The sequence below is a fragment of the Solea solea genome, chromosome 6 (assembly GCF_958295425.1).
Source record: "Solea solea chromosome 6, fSolSol10.1, whole genome shotgun sequence".
Classification (NCBI taxonomy): domain Eukaryota; kingdom Metazoa; phylum Chordata; class Actinopteri; order Pleuronectiformes; family Soleidae; genus Solea; species Solea solea.
The window spans coordinates 16,428,359-16,449,602 of NC_081139.1; the positions used below are offsets into that span (position 1 = coordinate 16,428,359).

A 21,244-nucleotide genomic window follows, 5' to 3' on the forward strand; every position below is an offset into this window, starting at 1 on the left:
GTCAACTTCAGAAACATACAGAGCGTCTGGGCTCCCACTGGAAATCCAATTTTGTGGACATTGAGCCACTGAGACTGGAAATTACATTGTGGTGGAGTGATGGACCTTGCTGAGACGTTGATGGCAACAAAACATATTTATGTCTCACTCTTGTTTTTTTTGCAGAGAACACAGACTGACAAAAGACGAAGGAAAGCTACCTCTAATGCTATATCAACTGAAAATGACACCATGATGAATAATTTTGAATAAAATCCCTTTGGAAGAAAAACGCTGAGAATATGAAACAGTTGAAAGACGCTAGCAGGGAAGGTCGGAGCTAAAAGAAAAATACTGCTGTAGTCTGTAGCTGCTGTAACACTCCATTATCTATAATCACCATCTTCATTGATCTCATCACAGTTGCATTACTGTCCCTATGTTGCCTCCTTTTTTAAAGCTGTGAAGATGCAGATTGTTGCTTAAAATATATATATAAAAAAACAGATGCAGGCACTATATTTTAAGTACTACATTTGTTTTTGAGCTTACTGTATACACTCCTGAGCATATTGTGTTGCAATTATATTCTACCAGTGCAGGAATTTAAATTATTCACTGATAATTGCTTTGCAAAGGCAAACATGCTGAAGTCTGCACCTGCAGCCACCCCCCCGTGAATAAACTCCCAAAATGTATATGAGATGCAATAACAAGTTACACTTATAACCTTTATTGCCAATCCGTGAATGTCTGTTTCCCCCAAGCACTTTAATTAAAAACACAGTGCAACAAAATGAACGGCATGTACACATTGTAAAAATGAACCTGGTGTTGAAATCATGGTTAAAAAATATGAGGAAAAAAGATTTTATTGAACTTCTCAATAACAACATGTTTGTGTGCGGAAACCACAACAAAATGAGTGACTGTAGACATATTCTAGCAAAATAAGAAAAAAAACTTTAAGAAATGTAAAAAGCCTTACATCTACGTAGTTGATAACATTCATATTTCTATTGCTGGTTTACAGTAGTTGCTCTGCAAACATAAAAGTCTAAATCAAACATACTTTTATTCAATGTACAAAAAATAAGTCATAGCTGATACAACATTACAGAAGAATTGCTAACATTATTCAATAGACGGTATATCAAGTCTAAACGTACTTTGTCAGCTTATATTTCAGTTGATAGACAAATTCGTATATATATATCTATATATATATATATATACTGTATATATTTCAGTGCACAACAGTCAACAGTGAAACTGTTTTACAAGAGAAAGAAAGATTGCAGTCTCTAAACGTTCTGCCAGAGAAAACGGGTCAAAAACAGGTCAGATCTCAGCACCTTCTCTTCTCACACATACTGAATCTGTGACAATGCTCATGCTGTGTTCATTAAAACAGGTACTAAAAATAAAGCACAGTGACTGCTGAGTCCAGGAGGCTAAATAAAGCTGCCATATTATGCGTGTGTAAATGAGCAAAAAGGTAAAAAGACTGTGAAAAAACAAAAAAATCTGAAAGTGTCGGTTCATTGATCGCTTCAAAGAGCAAGTCTGCGAGAACCACCGAAAAAAAGGAACAAAGAGAAAAATGTTCACTTTTACACAAACAAGCAAATATGTATATTTGTGCTCCTGAAAGAAACGTGTCCCTGTATCTCTGACTGTAGAGTTAGTAGGTTTCACCACATGTAATAGCTGCGTGTGGTGTCCACTTGGCTAGGTTTGGTCTCAGAAGAGCCCTCCTTTTCCTTCTCACTGTCTGCCTCCCACAAGTTGATCAGAGGTGGGTACAACTCGTTCAGTGGTATTGATGAGGTTTTCTGCATGTATTTTTTCAAGGAATGGTGATAGTTTTTTCTTTTCCACCTCTTAGCAATGTACACACCCAAAGAGGCCAGACTGACAAGCGCGAACATTGATCCCATGACTGCTGCGAGAGCAGTGTTGGTCCCTTGGTCAGACACTTCCACAGCAAAGGTTGCTTCCTTTGTTGTCACATTCACGCACGACTTCTGCATTTGTTGGTGAACGTTGGAGACGGTGAGGCACACTTCGTACTCAGTTGCTGGTTGTAAATGGGTGAGGTTGTACTCATGGACATCCACAGGTACTCTGGCAGTGTAAGTAATATGTGGGTTGTCAATTTTCATGGTGGCGGATGACCACTTGAGGTTGGAGGTCATTACGTTGGAATTTATCTTCCAGGAGACCAGGATTGAGTGGGATTCCGTCTGTTTGACATAGATCTTCATGAGCTGGGTGTTGTCTAAAAGTGTGCCATTTACCCGTATAGCTATGACTCTCGTGTCTGCCCCCTCTGAGTTTTGAGCGACACACGTGTATCTGCCCGAGTCTTCTACTTGGACATAAGAAATTCTCAATGTCCCTTCGTTGTTGAGGCTGTACTTGTCAGACAGGGTGTCCGTCATCACCTTGTTCCCCATAGGTGTCACCCAGTAAATTTCAGGGTCAGGCTGGGACATGGCTCTGCAGTCCAAGTCCACGGTCATGCCAATGTCCAAATTGAGGTGGCTGGGGAAGGTGTCATGAGAAATCATGGGCAAGCACTGGTTTGCTAAGTTCGTCTGTAGCATCTCCCTCACGTGCATACCTCTGACCTCTGTTGGCATGGCACACAACATAGACAGAGGTTCCATAAAGCGAACGATAGTCTTGTTGGAGCCCATCCACTGGATGACGCAGTCACAGCGAAGAGGGTTGCTATGAATGCTGATCTCCCGTAGGTTGGGGAGGGAATCCACTGTAGACTGATAGAGGGCGTTCAAGGCATTGTTGTTAAGCATTAGACTCTCCAAGGCAGGAACATCACGAAAGGCTTGACGGTTGATGTAAGAGAACTTGGGGTTGTTTGTAGCTTCTAACTTAGTGAGCTCAGGGAGGTTGTCCAAAGCATAATGCTCAATGGAAACCAGCTCTCCCATGTTGTTTATACCCAGCTCCTTCAGCCTCAACATATTCTTAAAATCTCCTTCATCTATCTTATGCACTGGATTTTTATTCAAATCTAAGAACTTGAGGTTAGGTAGCTTTTGCAGAGCTCTCTGAGGAACGTGGACCAATTTATTGTCATAGAAAGAGAGGCTTTCAAGATTATCAAGTCCCACAAAGGCATTTCCTGGGACATCTGTCAAATCCATTCCTGCCAAAACCAGGCTTCTCAGGTTGCCCAAGGGTTTGAAATTAAAGTCTATTATTCCAACAACAGGATTTTCACCAATCATCAAGATCTCTAGATTGGGTGTTGATTCAAACCACTGGCTGTTGATGGCTTTAAGCTTGTTGGAGTTGAGGTGAAGCCTGAGCAGGTTGTGGAGCCCAGAAAAGGCATTGGCAGAGATGGCGTTGATCTGATTGTGGTTGATGTAGAGCTCCTGCAGGTTACTGAGATCCTGCAGACAGTAATCGGGCATTTCTGTGACCTGGTTTTCCTCCAGATGAAGAGTGGTGAGCTGCGACATATTGTTAAGACCAACATCACGAATGCTACTGAAGTTGTTCTGGGACAAGTCCAGCTCAGTCAAGTTGAAGAGCTGATCCAGCTCATCATTGGTCTTGGCAATGTAGTTGCTCTGTAGGAGGAGAACCTGAGTGTCACTGGAGAGGTTGCCTGGGATGCGTGTTAAACGGAGGTCATTGCAGTCCACGGTGATGGCTTCTCTGTAGGTGGACTGAGGAGTAAACCAAGGGCGGATCTCGCACACACATAGCTGGGGGCACTCATTGCTTTGGACAAAGGATAGTCCTATAGATGCCAAGATCAGGCCAAGAAGAACATGGCCTAGAAGAAAACAGTCTAAACTCCGTCTAGCCATGCTGGGGAGGAACAGGTGTCTTTGGGAGAGGGGGCTTTACAGTCATCAACCAGACTCAGCTGTGGTTATGTCTTTCAGTCCAATGAAATGATCAGGGGATGAATCCAGTGGTAGAATTTCACATCAAGATCCTGAAGCTGCAGTATGATCTGGAAAAAATAAAAAATATATAAGTCTTTGTATATAAATCATTGTCTTGTGTTTTCATTAAGAACAGAGTTCAAAGTGCATAGTGAATGTAAAATGAATCTGGGTTATCAAATTTATCCTGGTGCTAATTTGTTTGTGGTATTGAGTAAAATACCTCAGCAAAATTATTATTTGTATTCTACTTATGACTTATGACTTAACACCTTCATGATTAATGTTTCCATCCCCATCAATGTCAGCTGTATTATGTTAGTGCTAATTACCAAATGCAATACAATCGTGGTAATAATTATTAATTTAAGAGTAATAATAGTTGGTTCTTCTCAAAACAAAGTTACAAAGTGCTTCACAGTCAAAATATGAGTACAAAGACATCAAATAAAAAAAGACACAAATAAATAAACCCAGTAGTAATAAGGTTTTGCTATTTAGATTTCTGTGACCATGCTTGTTCCATTTGCCAGATCTCTTTGACAAAGTCACAGGAATGTTTCTGCTGCATGAAATGGACTCACTGGAGGTTCTCTATAATTTATCCTGTCGATTTTGTTAAAATTGTCATTAAACAGTCCAAGCCCCATCGTGACCGTAAAGGCAGAACTATTGCCATAGAAAGTGGGACAGGGATGGACATGAAATACTGACAGGTTGATAGACGAGCTATGATGTAGTAGGCATGTGGGTATACAATACATTACAATTGTAATTCAAAGCACCACTGTGAATACAGCCTCACAATTGCTGAATCGTCACATAATCTGTCATGTTTCTTGTAAATGCAGAAATTACTGAAGACAATAGACTGACTGTGAAGAGCAACAACAACAACTGCATCCCCTTTATCCTTGTGAGACTGCGAGTTTATGTACGGCATCGACGGTTTTGAGAAAATGCAATTTGAGCTCATTACAATGCATTCACAAAACTCTGCTCTTAACGAAACCGATCAAATCCCACTGAGGGCTTTCATCTCCCCAACTGGCCCAGAAGGACTTGATCATTAGTTTCTCCGAACATCATTAAACACTATGAGATACTAACATGTGCTGTGCCTCAAAGCCAAATTTTAATTTTTAATACATCATCTTTAGCATTCTGTATTTAGGGCAAACTTTAAAAAAAAAAAGGCGTGTATTTTGTTTTTTAAAGATAGGCACACACAGATCTTATTTCCTGTCAAAACCTCGCCAAATGCTCTTTCAAAGGACTGCAAAAAAGTGTTATCATTGTGGGTATCTGCAAGCTTTATGGCAGTAAAACTACTCCAGTCACTTTTTACTTTTACTTAGTGTCAGTGTATTAAATCCCTTCCTTTGTCTGAGCACATTACAGATGTCTAAACATTATGGTGTGACTTGAACTATGTTAGTTTTACACCATTTTATTGTCTGGAGTCATATGTCCAAATTCTGAATGAACTGACTTTAACTCTTGCACCACCAAAAGTGGTTTTAAGTGAGATCTGTGAACGATCGTCAGATCCTTCACAAATATTGATGCTCCCCTCATGAATGAGCTCTAATAATGATATGACTTCATACTCACTCACAGGAAAATATCAGCAAAATCTAAAAGAAATCTCTTGCGCTAGAACAATATGTTCCAGCATTTTGTTAGAATATGCTAAACAAAGATGGTGAAAATGGTAAAGCTGGTAAAAATAAGATGACACTATACTGTGTCTGGAGCATGGAGGGCTGTTTCCATTAGGAACTTTCACACCTGCACTATTAAGTCTAGTTAAATTTCCCCCCTCTGTGCAATTTTTACTTTGGGCTTGAGGGAACAAAGTAATTCCACTCTGATGCACACCCTTCAGACATTACAGAGGAGGAGGTCTCTCTGGCTGTTAGTTGGTCCGACCCAACTACCACATGTATGGGCCGTGTATATGCAGCATTTTAAAAAGAAATGAAAAACCCATCGAAGAAGCCAAGAGATTTTAACCAAAGCCCCGTGCAATGACACTCCTGTCACATCTGTTGTTGAGATGACAGTGAAGTTGTGGCATTGACTCAAAGCTCCAGTACGGAACCTCTATCGCCCCCTGTTGATTTTTGAGCAATTACCAAAACAGTCTGCGGTCTCTAAAACCCTGCATGACCTAATTTTCTCTCCCCCATCCCCTCTCTCTCTCCTTCTCTGCACTTGGTTAAGTTATGTGTTGTTCATCTGTCCTTTGACTGCATTCAGGAAACAGCAGCCGTGACTGGCACATGCAGATACATATTCAAACATCTGCTCAGGAAGCAATTTTAATAACAAACGATCACATTTGTGGGAAGCACTTTGTCTTGGTGTTAACCAGCCATAGTGCAGCTACATAAAAGCTACAGCTTTCATACAATATAAGAGACAATTGTTTATATCTAAAAGTTATGCACTACATCTTTACTTTACACATTGATCTGAGAGGTAAATAAAAGAAAACAATGCAATCAGAACCCTGTTTCCACTCACAGTAGCTTTGCTGCTTGACGCAGAAAAACCTGCGGTGTCTGGGCTCATCCTATTACTCAAACCCAGAGACAATACACAGAATTTCATTTCAGGAGCTTTGGCTGGATGACGATGAGTTCTATGGTTATTTCTGACTCAGAAAAGTTAGCCCAAGTAACAAAGACACTTTGGATAAAAGCGTCTGCTAAATGACATGTAATGTAATGTAATGTAATGTCACTTGAAACTTTAACATTGGACGGCATTGGGCGCACCCAGAAAAACACAACGCTCTCGATGCTCTTTTTTGACCACACACTCTAGTTAAAATAATTAATTTGTGTGCAGTGTGCACAAAAGATGTGAATTGCCCCAGGGTCTGATCTAAATTTGGCCAAGTGTACTTTACTGTCTGGGATGCAGCAGAGCACACACACTGTAGCAGCTGGTGTATTAGCTGTAGAATCTCAGGAAATGACACTCCTTAAATTACACACTAAATTCCAGATTCTCATGCAATGCACTTAGATTTGCGAATACTTTTTTTGCTGTCTGGCATAAAAACTGAACCAAGGGGCACTTTAACAACCCTTTGACCTTTCACACCTTGAGCTGGGCCTTTAAAGTGACCATTCTTTATGTTTCATCCTCTGGACAGACATGTGACCCACTTAATAAATCTGTTCACCAGTAATACTGCACATAAACCCTACCTACTGTATGTATCAATGCAGCATTTCTTAGTCACAGGATTAGATTACCCACACTTCCTTATCAAACCTTGCAGAATCTTACATCAACACCTATGAGATCCCACGACTCAATTGGGTCCTTTTTTTTAACTAAAGGCGGCATCCAACCGTGCTGTGCGGGCAGGACCACAGCACCACAGCCTCCTCCAGCACACGGCTTTGTGGTCAACACCAGCTTAAGAAGACAGCACTTAAGAGGCTTTCAAACAAGAGCGCTGACTAATTCATCTGAATGAAAACTGCCCGGCAACAGCACCAGAGAGACATCAACACATCTCTGCTCCTCCTATTCTGGAGATTCCCTGTGGGACAGGGCGGAGCATGGGTGAAACAGGGATAGTACAGCATCTCGTCTTCAAGCTTTAGCACTTTATACTGAGGCGAGAGCTGCACCAGTCAGGATTAGTGGATGGAGATACTGAAGAGCAGATTAGCCCAGGGGTAATGCACGGGATTCAAACCCAGGAGAGAAACAAGTTGTTTAGAATTTTAATTAAATACAATATAGACCAAAAAGAAAAAAAAACAACTGCTTTAACAGTTGCTAGTTGTTACTACAAATGAAGATATTAATACACCTTATTATATTATATACTACAATGTCCCTTTTATATTGAAATAAAATGGAATGGTCAAATAGTTTCTAGCATTATTCTGTCAAAAAAATGTCCAGGACAATTGAAAATTGATGATGACTTTTTTATGGACCAAAGTCGAACAACAGGAGCGTCAGGAAGTAAATAATTGACAGAATATAATCAAATTTCAAGGGAAAATTAATGTTTTCATTAAAATGATGAATACAGTGACTCATTTTTACATTGTAAGCTCAGATCACAATTTCAGTAAATTATTATTTAAATTATTTATATATTAAAACATGGCCTCCACGTGTACTTAAATAAACATAAAGCCATCTGCAAAATGGCTTTAAAAAGTGTAGTCTGATCAAACTTTCAAGGCAGAGTAGTTTCTCAGCCATTTCCCAAAGATGACTTTAATGTCTGTTCAGTCAGTACTTACAGTTTTGTCTGTGGTCCCTTCTAAGATTAAGTATTTCAAAAAACAAAACAAAGTTTAATACTGCACACGAAAAATAATAATAAAAAAAAGGTAGGGAATGTGGGTTTTAAATGTTCTGATGTAACTATATGAGCGCTTAAAAGACTGAAACTAAATCTGTGTCAACATCCAGTGCAGGTCTATTATGATCCCTACAACCACAGGAAAGCTTAAAACACACAGCAGGTGGAAGAACAGTTGACAGCACCAAAGGCAGGAAAGGCTTTAAACACAGCCAAACCTCAACCAGTGAAGAGGATACAAACAGCTTTTATCACAACCTGCAGTCGTATGCTTTACTTTTCTTTTTAAAGAAGGAGTCTAATCAAACACAGCACACATTAGTGGGACCAGTGTTTATCCTCAGACTAATATGGGTGCACTAATGTGGAAAAGCAAATTGATGTCTCCATTATTCACCCTGAACTATTCAGCCACTTCCAAAGCCCCCACACACCATCCTCTGCCTTCACTGCCATTACTTAAACACAATCCGTTTATTTTGTTACTTGAATGTGGGGCTGGGGAAATAATTAAATAATAATATATGACACAACATAATTTTAGCAATAAAACAATGCTTCAATCTACCAATATCATGTTTATGCACTGCGCAAACACACACAGAGTACTTAACTGTCAATTAAACGAGGGAGAAGGGGAGATGAAAAACGATCATGACACTCAAAATGCTTGCTTGTCATTAAAGCCCTGTGCTGTACCAAAGATTATTTATCTATGCGGTGCTCTGTTGATTTCTATTATATTTCCACAATGAGATGACGTCGCTGATGATTCACTGTAAGAAGACTCTTATTAACCATAATTCCTAATGTTCAAGTTTAAATTAAACAGGTTCCTAATGCATAAAAATGTTAAATGTTTCTTAAAGGAAGATCACATATGAGACTTCACGCAACAGATATTTCATATTGTAATGTAACTAATTGATGACTTTATATAAAAGCAACAAAGAAACAATATTATATGACTGGAATAAACTCTAAATCAGTGCAGAGTTTCACATTTTATAAAGTAGCTTCAGGTTTTTAACGATGCCAAACTTGCTTGACAACTTTATGTTTGTGTATTACGTTATTCTGAAGAGAATAACTGGTCATTATTACTGATAAGGATCCAACATCTCTGGGCTTCCTTCCAGGCTGACAACTCCTTTAGAAGCACAACGCTGTCTCCAGGTAACAGGAGCCGAAATGCAAAGCCACCGTTTCAACTCTGACCACATTTGACAGCCATGACAACACCCAGTTTCATCTCATGCCATGAAATTACACTCCTGTCACTGCCATTGGAAAAACGTCAGTTATAGTGCGATACTGAAATACAACTTGTAAATTGGCAGCCCGGTGTTTTACCGCGCAGCTCTGAGGTGTGATAGAATGGAACACCTCTGCAGGTGGTACTGTAGCGTATTAATAGTTTTTTCATATTAGTCAAGCTCCATTTGACCTATTGTGAGACTGTTGCGCTAATAATGATGCACACTTCACTCATCCAGGCAGGAACAGTGCAACAAGGGAACTGCCTGAGGCCCTGAAACGATATTATCTTGGGTAAAAATAATTATGATAGATAATATCAACATCAAAAAATTGCTTAAAACCAATATCCCTACCATACATTTTTAGTAAGAAACAAACTACATATTTTAAAGTGAATAACAATAATGTTAAGCATAATATTTACAAATTCCAAAACCAGGGATATTAAACAAGTGTTCTGCAGTTACTTTGGTTAATTAATGCAACCATAGTGGTGTGAACTCACATAGTTTCAACAGGCTACATCAAATGAAAACGACACAGAGAAGTATCTGGCCATGTGAAGTGTGAAGCTCTGCTGTGATGCAGCAGTTTAATCGAGCTAAGGCCACAGTCCGACTAAGTCAGGCAATCGGACAACTTGCGTTGAGTTCGAGTATACATGCATGTACTCCATACTCCATCGCTGTAGGTGGCGCTGCATCTCTCTATAAGTTAGAGTGCATTGAATCCGTTTCCTGTTGACCTTTACGTCACAGAAAGACAAACTGTTGCTGTGTTGTCAGAAGAAAGACGGTACTGCAGTTTATACGTCGTCCCCTTCTACTTCTGGGTCAAAGAGGAAATTTTGGCACATGTGCAAAACGCCAACTCCCACTCCAGTCCAACTATGGCTAAAACATGCAGGAGTAATCGGACTATGAATCGATTTGCTCAACTATAGTCTGACTATTGCGTTAACATGACATTCAGAAATCAGAATTATTGATTTAGTCCGACTAAGATCAAACATGCATGTAAACGTACCATCCTTATTCCAAGCTCATTGTGTCACCATGGCTGATGTTTGTGAATGTGGTGGAACAATGAAAAGTCGTCATATATCACAAGAAAACTAGATATGGTTTTGTCTAAACTGTTGTTAGCTCTGTGGACTCAGATCTTCATTTTCTGTCTGAGTACAATCGTGATCATCATCAATGAAATTCTTCCTAAAATGTGATAACGATAGAGACTGAGCGATGAGGGAAAACAAATTACAGGGGGAGCGGGCGAGATAAACAACCCCAGGGAACTCATATGAACACATCATGTCACAATGGGAGCAAAAGCAACGTGACAAAGACACTACTGAATTAGACGACAGAACTTGAGCTACAAGGAAACAATCTAGAGTTTATTATTCAGAAAAAGACAGCCACCGAGACAAGCAGGCGAAATTAAATATAAAATACATCGAATATACAAAGTCAAAAAAGCCAATGCTATTTCACCCCCAATTCTAAGTCCGCCTGAGTACCAAAATAAATATAGAACAAAATGCATTACAGCGTCCTGAGACACAACACAATCCAATCAGACTTTGGTCGACACCTTCCAAAGAAAATGAATAAAAGCGATTGGCTCATGTTTTTTGTATTATTATTGTTTAATTATTCCTGTAGAAGTGTGCTCATCCATCTGTTACACAGAGGAGACACATCTGTGTCCTGTGTTGTCGACAGATGAATGGGAAAATAGGCTCAGTAGAAGGGTAGCAAAATATACAGTGAATACCAATCTTCTTCAAACACAGTAAGTTGTCCCTTTTGGTAGTTATGTACATCCAAGAACTAGGAATATAAATAATGGCAGCCTAACACACTTTCTCTGTGGGCAGGGAAATTAGAAAAGAACTGGTTCGACCACTGTTTCTCAAACTTTTCACAAGGGGACGCACTTTTTAAAAGACGGCAAACCATCGCAACCCCAATTCACACTTTTCGTAATGCCTTACATTACTTTGAACCAGCCATACTTCAGATGTGTCTTGCAGACAAAAGTCCAAAATAAAAGTTCTTGCAAAATATGTGAAAGCAGGAAAACCCATTTGTTTGTTTTTCAGCATCTGAATAAGCTACTTTGAGGCACCAGCACACACTGCTGGGTTTTTACTGTCATATAATAACACTATTATACAAGCAAGTACAGATTTAGCAGATGCAGCCTGTATGTGCTTGCTGATTTCACAAAATACGACACATGTTGGGTCTTGTACTTGGCTGGAGGTCACGGGGCTACTTTGTCATCAGCTGCTCTCATGTCAGTCTATTGATTAAACAGCAGCTTGATTGCTCGCCAAGTGGTTGACACTCAAACTGGACGGACAAAATCTCCGTGGACACTTGTTTGGAAAACCTCAGCTGACTGAGAAGAGCTGTGGGAGTAGGCGCACTTAATTGTTAGTGGAGCAGCTGCTCAAAACTCTTCATTATAGTAAGAGAAGCAATCTACAGTCTAAAAGGTAAAATAAAGAAGTTCTGAGTGATGAACAGAAATGACAAATCAATTCATTTATAAGGAGAATTATTAAATTACGCTCATTTATTTTTCCTGTTTTATGCTATCGTGAAATTAATATATTTTGGTAATGGACTCTCGAGTAGACTGAAAAAAATACATTTTTAAAAACCTTTCTTGAGATTATTACAAAATTAAAATGACTGTAGGTCTAGTTGTTATTGCCGGCGCTGCTGGATGTTTCTTAACGTATGACTAATCTTGTTGACATCAGTAAACAGTCTCCTTTATATGCAAATACCTTTAACTTATGTTGATACATTTCCACAATGTGGGAGTAATAAAGGACAATCTAGATTAAAGGAGCACTATGTCCCTTTTACACATTTATCTCAGGAGACACCTGCAGTATCATGTCCTTTGTGGCTCTGTAAGGGATTGAGTCTATATATTATGTGTTAGCTATCATGTTGCATCGTGGGAAATGTAGGATACAGTGTTTTGCATTATTATATGCTTCAATAGTAAGCACAGACAGTCAGGATGTGTCTGCAACACTAAGCAAATATGAATACGGCCCATCTTATTCCACTGGTAGAGCTTCTTGGACAAATCAACTTTCTAACTAACAGTTTTACCTCTTTTACACCAAAATAAGCAGGTAAATGCAGTTTTTAGTTGTTTGCCTTCCTGTTGTTATTTTCTCCCGACAGTTGGGTTTGATGTCACAAATGCACAGTAAATAAGATACGTGAGCAGCACACAATAAAAAGAAAAGCCCCATTAAAGGGGCGCTGATGGTGTCAGGGTGTGTTAACTCGTATCTTTTAATTCAGTCCATCTTTAAAACAAAAATTATTTTCGATCCAGTGCACATCGCAGTGTCAGACAGGAAAAGATAAGTGCAGACTCTGTGAGCAGACTGTCAAAATAAAGTATTCGATAGTAAAAAGGACTGCGTTTACCTGAGTGTGATGTTAACATTATTGCTGATCAGAGCCAGAGCCGATAAAAACCTGAGTCTATCACAGAACAATTTGACCTCTTCCTATTGCAGACAAACCCCAGATGTGAGCAGGTGTTTGTGGATTTTTCACCAGTGGGGAAGAGGCTATAACTTACCTACACCTGAGCCACAGCCATCTGTTTTTTTTACTGCAACATCTACAGGCTGCATTCTAACTTCATTAGCTGATGTGTCGGTGTGATGCTTTCATTTTACACAAACCTATATGTGAGGCAAATGTCAGCTCTGGCTGACTGAGCACACACACACACACACACACTCACCACCAAACAGGTGTGTCAATCTGAGCCACATACTAAATATTTATGTGCGTCTCATAAAGACATGTGTTGTCTCAGACAAATTTGAGGTCACGGTGAGCTGAACTGTTACCGTGTCTGTTGCCCACAGACAAAGGGTTAATGATGTCTAAGTCCTTCTTATCTGAGAATAAAGGCTTGAGCTCAATAACCCAACGCCTCAGCCTACTTTATGCCCCAGGGACCTAAATGTTGTATGGGGGTTGGGGTGTGGGGTGTGGGTTGGAACAATTTACCCCCCCCCCCCCACAGTCTCTGCTGTCTCCACAACCCCACCCGACACACACAGACACCTGCAGCACACATGCTCTTTTGTAAGATCATCTCTGGCTGTAAGTCTAATGATTCTGATAATCAGGTTCATGAAGAGTAAAGATAAGCAAACACTGTGTGTGTGCGTGTGTGAGATTGCAGAATGTCCCCTTGGGGCAACAGAATAAAAAGAAATAGCCTTCTGCTTGCTTGGAAATTTGCCAAAGTGAGCAACAGCATCACAGCAGCAATCAAGACAAAGTGTGAACGATTTATGTCCAACAATGTCCAACAAAACAAATAGACAAACGGACAGATACTAGATAGATCGTTGGATAAATAGATAGATAGATAGTCTCCTGAAAGCTAACAGATAAAGAGGGAACATATGTTCTGTTACTAGATATATAAGAAATAAACACTATTTTGGTTACCAAGGAAATCCAACATTTTAAAGATAAAACAAGAATCTTAAAATTAAATTAAAAAGATGCAGGCTCCTCCTGGTGGCTCTTCAAAAATGAATCACTACAACTGTATGTTGGTGACTCAGTCATGTAAAACATGACAACTATCCCGATAATGGAAATTGACCCTGATCAACTTATTGTGTGTATGTTTGTATGGCGATGTGCAAGAATATCTGCCCCATTGTTATTTCCTGGTCATTGCTGAACCAAAACTCACTTTTAACCCAGAGGACCACACAGAGAAGAGACCAGAGCAGTGATCCAGGAATGATTCCATCAATAAATAAATGATGCTCAGATATAAATGCCTTTGTCATCTTAACTAACACTAAATGCCCCCTTTTCCTCTGAAGTTAGATGATGCCAGTCGGCAGTCTCCACCACAAAAGCGCAACAGCTGCAGCGACAGAAGCAGCGTTTGTGAATCACAATGGACCCCCTGCCAATGCAGCCTCATTCTCAGCAGCAGCAGCAGCAGCAGCAAATCTCTCACTAACACAGGTCCTTGTCTTTATCCCCGAGGAAGACTCCGAGACTTTTTTTTTTGTTTTGTTTTTTTTGGCTCAGAACAGATGATGGATCGAGACATCTGCCGACGCACTTGGACATTTTAATATGCAAATCACATTTACGCAAAGCTGCTGCGCACAAAAGCACGCAACCTCCTCCTGTCCTGCTGGAACAGCCAAGTCTTTACCGCAACGAGATCAAAGTTTGTTTTCTGTGGAACATCATTTGACGCATCGGTCACAGCCGATACATTTGATAACACATGTACAGAAGCTGTCATATACATGTGTGTGTTCTATGAGGTCAACACTTCAAATGTGAAAACTGGAGAGCAGCTCGAGCCAGACTGCATTTATATATATATATAAAAAAAGAGAGAGATTGTGTCCTTGAGTGTGTCTGCATTCTGATTCAATACAACTCGTTGCATCGTCCTTGCAGAGAGATGTCTGATGAACGGCAACATAATCATTTCCAAAGTCCCTGATTTCGCACGTTATTTTTGCTGCAGCACAGAGGCTTGATAGTTGTTTTTAAACGATATGGAACATTTCTACACAAAACGTGCAGCTTTGTAATAAACTAGTGCAGATAAAGCTGCTGGCTCTCACCTTGTTGGCATTCCAGTCCCGATGTCTCCGTGCGCACTGCTCCTTTTTCCCTTTTCTTTACCCAGGTACGCGTCGACACACAATAACCGAACAAAAATAAATGTTACTGTGCCACGAGAGCGGGTTCATCAAGCGGCGTATGATGGCACATATTCCTGTATCCAGGCGGCTTGTATCCACTCAGTCCCAGGGCGCTCTGGGGGAAAAACGCATGGTGCGCTCGCTATGCAGAGAATCAGAGACCTCGAAAAACCTGCTGCAGACCTGAAACCACCGCCACCGCTATTTAGCGACCGATTTCTTTTTATTTGTTGTTGTTGTTTTTTTTTCAACGCTCGCTACCGAAATTCCCTCGCTCGCTCTGACGCCCGGTACCGCTGCTCCTCCTGTTTTGGATGGAGACGGAAAATGATGAAAACACCTGGCGCTGTGCAGAAGAGTCAGCTGATTCTCCAGCAGGCGATTGGCTGAGAGTGTCTGTCTGTCACTGTCGACCAAGCACAGCAAAGGAGAGAGAGAGAGAGAGAGAGAGAGAGCGAGAGAGAGAGAGAGAGAGAGAGAGAGAGAGAGAGCACCATCTGCTCCTCTGGGCTGGTGATGAGAACAAAGAGAGGAGACAGGGCGACGGGGGCACAGGGTGACGAGTGGAGGGTGGAGGGGAAGTGTGCGGGGGCCGTGGGGGTGGAGTAAGTTGGGGGGTGGGTGGTGATGGCACATGGCAGTCTCCTCTCTGATCCTCCTCTTCCATGCAAAAACACTGAAGTAATATCCAACACACTTAAAAGCAGTGTATCACCTTAACAACAAGAAAGAACATTTAAAGCATGGGGTGTCAAACGTACGGCCCATGGGCCAGAACCGGCCCACCAGCGGGTCCAATCCGGCCCACAGGAGGAATTTGTTAAAATGTGAATTACCTTTGTTATAGGTTAACAAATTCATATCCTCAGTTTATTCATTTATTTTAGAAACCTGACACAAATCCACAGCTAACATTTTAGTTTTACAGACTTGTAAAACTGACCCATAAGGTGTGACCTGACCTAACATTTTTCCTCTTCCCTTTTTATCACACTCTATGTGAGATAAATCCCTGAGGTATTAAGTGCACATGATGAAAATTACAGTTTATGACAAAGATGAGCACTGTGCAATCACATAGTGTGTCTTTCACTTTTATTGACAGTGATCACCTCCGCAGGTGGTTCCACCCGAAACCGAAAGTGACTCTTCAGTTTAGCAGGCGCAGCATCACTGTGTCCTGCACTGTCCTACATGGTTGTGAGCAGGTAAATAAATACAAACATGCAGGGACTTTATTTTGCCTGCAGCAAAATGATAAATGTCCTCAATCCAGACCATTAGCCAGTGCTGACACAGCATTGTGGAGAAAGGTCTGACTTCTGTATGTGCAGAGTCTACCTCTCAAATAAAAGTGAAGTCTATCTGTAAAATCAGAAAGGCTCCCTAAGCGAGCAATATACACTGACTGACCAGAGGGCTCGTTCAATCAGTGCAGTAAATGTGATGTACTGAGAAATAAAAAATGTGATTGGAGAGTTGTAAAGTACACTAGTGCAGCCTGAAGTTAGGTCTGACAACACATAAACTCAGGTCTGTGAGGTGGAAGCGGTAATGAAACATAATGTCAGTCAAAGTGATTAAAAGATGGATTACAAAACCTGTAGAAACAGTGGTTTCTGTCTCTGTTTGGTCTCTGTGAACAGTAACAATGTAAAAAAAAAACCTTCACCTGAAAACAGGCTCTGTCCAGCAATACTATCAGACCTGACTGAGTGTTTTTGTGTGTACAACTGCAGTGCAGGGGCAGATGGGAACAAGAAGCCTTTATGATATCTACAGTATGTGCTTTGCTGTTGCTTCCATCTACATGTTGCCAGGGCGACGCAAGATCTAAAGACTGGTATAGTGAGAAACACGTTGTGAGGAGCTGATAGACTTAATCAGCCTTGTGTGAATCAATTTGAAAGTGAACGTAATAAATTTGTTTTAAGTATGAATCAATCATGGACGACGGCAGCAGCAGAGCGCCATACACTTAAGGTTCTTTTTATATCTGTATTTTGTTCCACTTCAAGGAGTAATACGTTACAAAGTTGCACTTAACCTTAGTTTGATTCGTTTTCACACTGTAGTCTGGACTCAACACGCCCTCAACGCTATGTGCTTATAAACAGTTTTGTGATTGGTCTCAATTTTGGGAAGTTCTCTTGATGGTGGCGTACCAGTGTTCAGTATCTGAACATTTCCAATTTGAGCGAGCGACTAGGCTACGCCGAGAAAACTACGCCATATATCTGATGATGATAAGAAGACACATTGCTGCTGCATCCAGACACCTCCGATTTGTTGACCAATGACCAATTCACCGGACAGTTTGTATTCCCGAAGACACATCAATTAAGCTGCTTGGTTACATCATTCACACAAGCCCTTTAGATCCGATCTAGGGGTTTTGGAACAACAAACTAGGTATGAAAGCACTCTTAATCTGAAACTCCTTGCTAATGGATGATACAGCCATGATCTGTGCACTTTCATTTACATTTTGTGCTCATGGGCAAGAGTTTGGGAGACATTAAATAACACAACAGTAATAAAGTATCTCAAACTGGAACAATTCAAAAACAATCAGCTTATATTAAAAAAAAACTATAATACGTGGCAACTGATATTATCAAATGGATGAATTGTCAACAGGGGTGAAGCATAATCTGGTTTTGTTTATGCTTTAATATACAGTAGAGTGTATGTTGTAGTTTATTCTGTGTGTGAGATTAAGGGTTTTGCAAACACAACGTGTTCACTGGCCGACTGTATCTGAATATGCAGTGCATTAATTAATCATTTGCTGCAGGAAAGAAAAACACAGCTTGCACATCGTTACTGCACATAGTGGAGCATCCATGTCTTTGTGGTGGTTGTCTTTTCACTTCAACCAGAACATTGCAGACTCCATTCCCTGCTCCACTAGTCTACATGCCAGTCTACATGCCAGTGTGCCGTCAGCTTTTGAATGTCTATGATAGATCATGGTGAATGTGCTGAAAGTGTAAAACAGCTACGAATGGTCATCAAGACCAGACAAGCTCTATGTAAATACAGTCGATTTACCATAATTGTTGTGCATTTGTTTAATGTTTTGGAGAGATAACTTAGCTGAATGGTCAGGAGTGTGTGGTCCTGTTGAAAAGGGGTTAGTACAAGTACATGTCATTTTTCACAGAGCAAATGCAGAGAAAGATAATGCTAATGTGCTGTATCTATTGCATAAGTCTCTACTTTTCTTCTGTGTTTTTTATTTTTTATTTTGTTGCTTCAAACCTGTAAGATGGACCATTTGGTTTTTGTTGCTGTTATAAATGGTCTGTATTTATACAGCGCTTTTCTACTCTCGATGGCCGCTCAAAGCTGCTTTACATTACAGTTTTTGCCATTCACCCATTCACTCACTCTTTCATACAAGTGCAACTGTGTGCAGCGCATTTTTCCTATCACTCATCTTTCACACACTGGCTGGGGCTGTCCAAGGACACATCGCAAGTTAGACGACGGGAGCCGGGAATCAAACCAACAACCTTCGAGTTTAAAAGAAGACTCGCTCTTCCACTGAGCTATCATCACCCCAGGTGTTTATGAAACTGACATTTTTTTATTTATTTATTTAATTTTATTTATTTTATTAAATTAATAAAATCTTGTGTGTGGTCTTTTAAAGTATATCATCTCAACAAGTTACAAAATGACCCACTTACAAACGCTAATAGGTCTGCACATGTGCAGGATTTTACTCTTAATAGATTTTCTGTGGAATATGTACGTTTACATGGTGGTAGATGATCGAATATATTTTTCTTTCTTCTTTTGTTTCTTATGCACTCAAATTTATGTGCCTTTGGGTTTTTATCAGTTCACAAAGTAGTCATTATAATCTAATGACTTTGCTTTTCCAATAGCGACAGTACCTGGTACCTGGTACTGATTTTGGTACCTGCTCTGGGGAGCTTCCAAGCGAGACAGAGTCTGTGCTCTGGTCATGCAGTAAGTACTGAACAAATATTTTTAATGAACTGATTCTAATGATTCAGTACATTGAAAAACAACTGCTTTACAAGTCACTGGTCACTAGTTTGTGTGTGTTGCGTATAAAACAAGGTCACAGAAGTTTCATGCAGCCGTGCAATGATGACTCCCCCTACGTTGAGGAGGTACTATGTTGTAATGGAAAACCAACCAAACCATGTAGAGGTGAGGTGGTACTATACAGTAAAGTGGAAAAACTGATTAGAGCCACTCATTTTATCCATAGATAATAAGATGGCAGCAAATGTGCAAAAACAAGCCCAAGCTGTGATCAGAGTAAGTACTGTAACATCAGTGTATACAGTAAATTCAGATGAATCCTGGATAACATTCAAAGCAGCGCTCATGCTCCATTAGCATTACAAGAGCATCACTGGAACATCACTGCGATTTAAAGGATCCATTTGCTTAAAGCTGCAGTGAGACGAGGAGATTATGAAGCCACTATAGCTGAACATGCAGCGGGTGAAAGTGCCGCCATTACTTCTTCTCCTCAGGTCTGTTGCCATGTCCACAAAGTGCATGGCAACTGCAGCAAATCAAAAACTGAATGTTAAGAGGTGGAAGCAGAGGCTCTGAATGAATAACTGTATTTTGGGAACACATCATGAAAAATGTTCTCCTTTATCATCTCAAACATGTAGTATGTACTTTCTGCTGCTCTGGGGTCTCTCAATCAAAACAAAAACACCTAGTTTGATGATGTTGGGGAAAAGTGTGGGATCATGGTAATTGCTGTTTTGTTGTCTTGTTTTCCAAAGTCGATCAAAGCCTATTAGGAATCAGAATCGGAACCAGAATACCCCATTAATGCTTTTAATTAATTGGATAAACCAGGAGGGGAAATCATGGTAAAATACTTCAATTGTTTGTCGTCTCACACTGAGAATTTTTTTTTTTTTTACAAACTGTAAAATCTCTCATGAAGTTTAGCACCAAATGTGAATCTGTGATCCATCCTTGCTTGCAAAGACTAAATCTTTGTTGGATGCTGTCTTTATATTCAGCGTTCATACCCTATCCTGTTAAACCTGCTAAATGTATTGTAAATCTTCCAGAACAGCAATACTCATCCAATATTGACGAATAGCTGAGAGTGTTGCACATACTGTTACATTCTTTTATGTATTTGTGTAGATTATTGGTTTAAGCACCAAATATATTGTCTTTGTAGAATTATCTGTGGTAAAACAAATGAATTTATAAATTAATTTTCAATTTAATTAAACTTACATTTTTATTTTAATTTGAGAAAGCATCCCAATTTCTGGTGGGCTGTGGATTGTAAGTACACTACTCAACAAAATATATAAAAGATTTTTTTAGATATTTTAATGCAGACATGTTATATTTTAACTGTGTTGTAGTTTTTTTATGGTCAGAAATGTCTTTTCTGACGAGTGCCTGCTCTTTTTCATCTCAACCTTTTCAGAATGCCGCATGCACTGTCCTTAAGAACAATCCTGCTCCATGAGTGCCCTTCACTTTCAGGCACTTTCATCTTAATGCACTCCTTCATAAGCGAGAGCTGCATCTTCTTCACATCATGTGCTTCTTGACAACTGTGATAATGTCACATACAGTAAATCATGATACAACATTACACAACCATCCCCTTCCTATGCCATACATACAGCGTAGTGTAGGGAGCCGTACATGCACTTTATTGGTTTGATTTTCAGGCGGTTAAAGCTTTGCGCTGGCAGGTATATCTTCCAGGATGAACGCAAGCATCAACCTCCAAAGCCACTCTCGGTGAGCTATTATCTTACACCTCGCCTGGTTCTTATCCACAGAGAGATGAAGACAGATGAGGCAGTGTGCTGCTGGACCCACACACTCCAGTAGATACAACTGCACTAGTGTAGGATCTCAGTGCAGCACCGACCTGTGTCTGATCCTGTGTCCTGTTACTGTGGCAGACTCATGATAAACAAGAACTGCTGGTGTTGTCACTGT

At 40.2% G+C, this 21,244-nt stretch overlaps 1 protein-coding gene across 1 annotated transcript; it reads right to left on the reverse strand.

Moving 5' to 3' along the window:
- Nucleotides 1-835: 835 nt before the first annotated feature.
- Nucleotides 836-15,708, reverse strand: lrrn1 (leucine rich repeat neuronal 1). The gene is made up of 2 exons (XM_058632692.1): nt 15,182-15,708; nt 836-3,976 (listed from the first exon to the last, which is right to left on the reverse strand). Exon 2 carries the CDS (start codon nt 3,825-3,827, stop codon nt 1,674-1,676), a length of 2,154 nt encoding a protein of 717 aa, XP_058488675.1. The 5' UTR covers nt 3,828-3,976; nt 15,182-15,708; the 3' UTR covers nt 836-1,673.
- Between the last annotated feature and the right edge of the window lie 5,536 nt (nt 15,709-21,244).

What these genes read in the sequence shown, in the direction of transcription:
- lrrn1 (XM_058632692.1), bottom strand. Translation starts at nt 3,827, where the DNA reads ATGGCTAGACGGAGTTTAGACTGTTTTCTTCTAGGCCATGTTCTTCTT.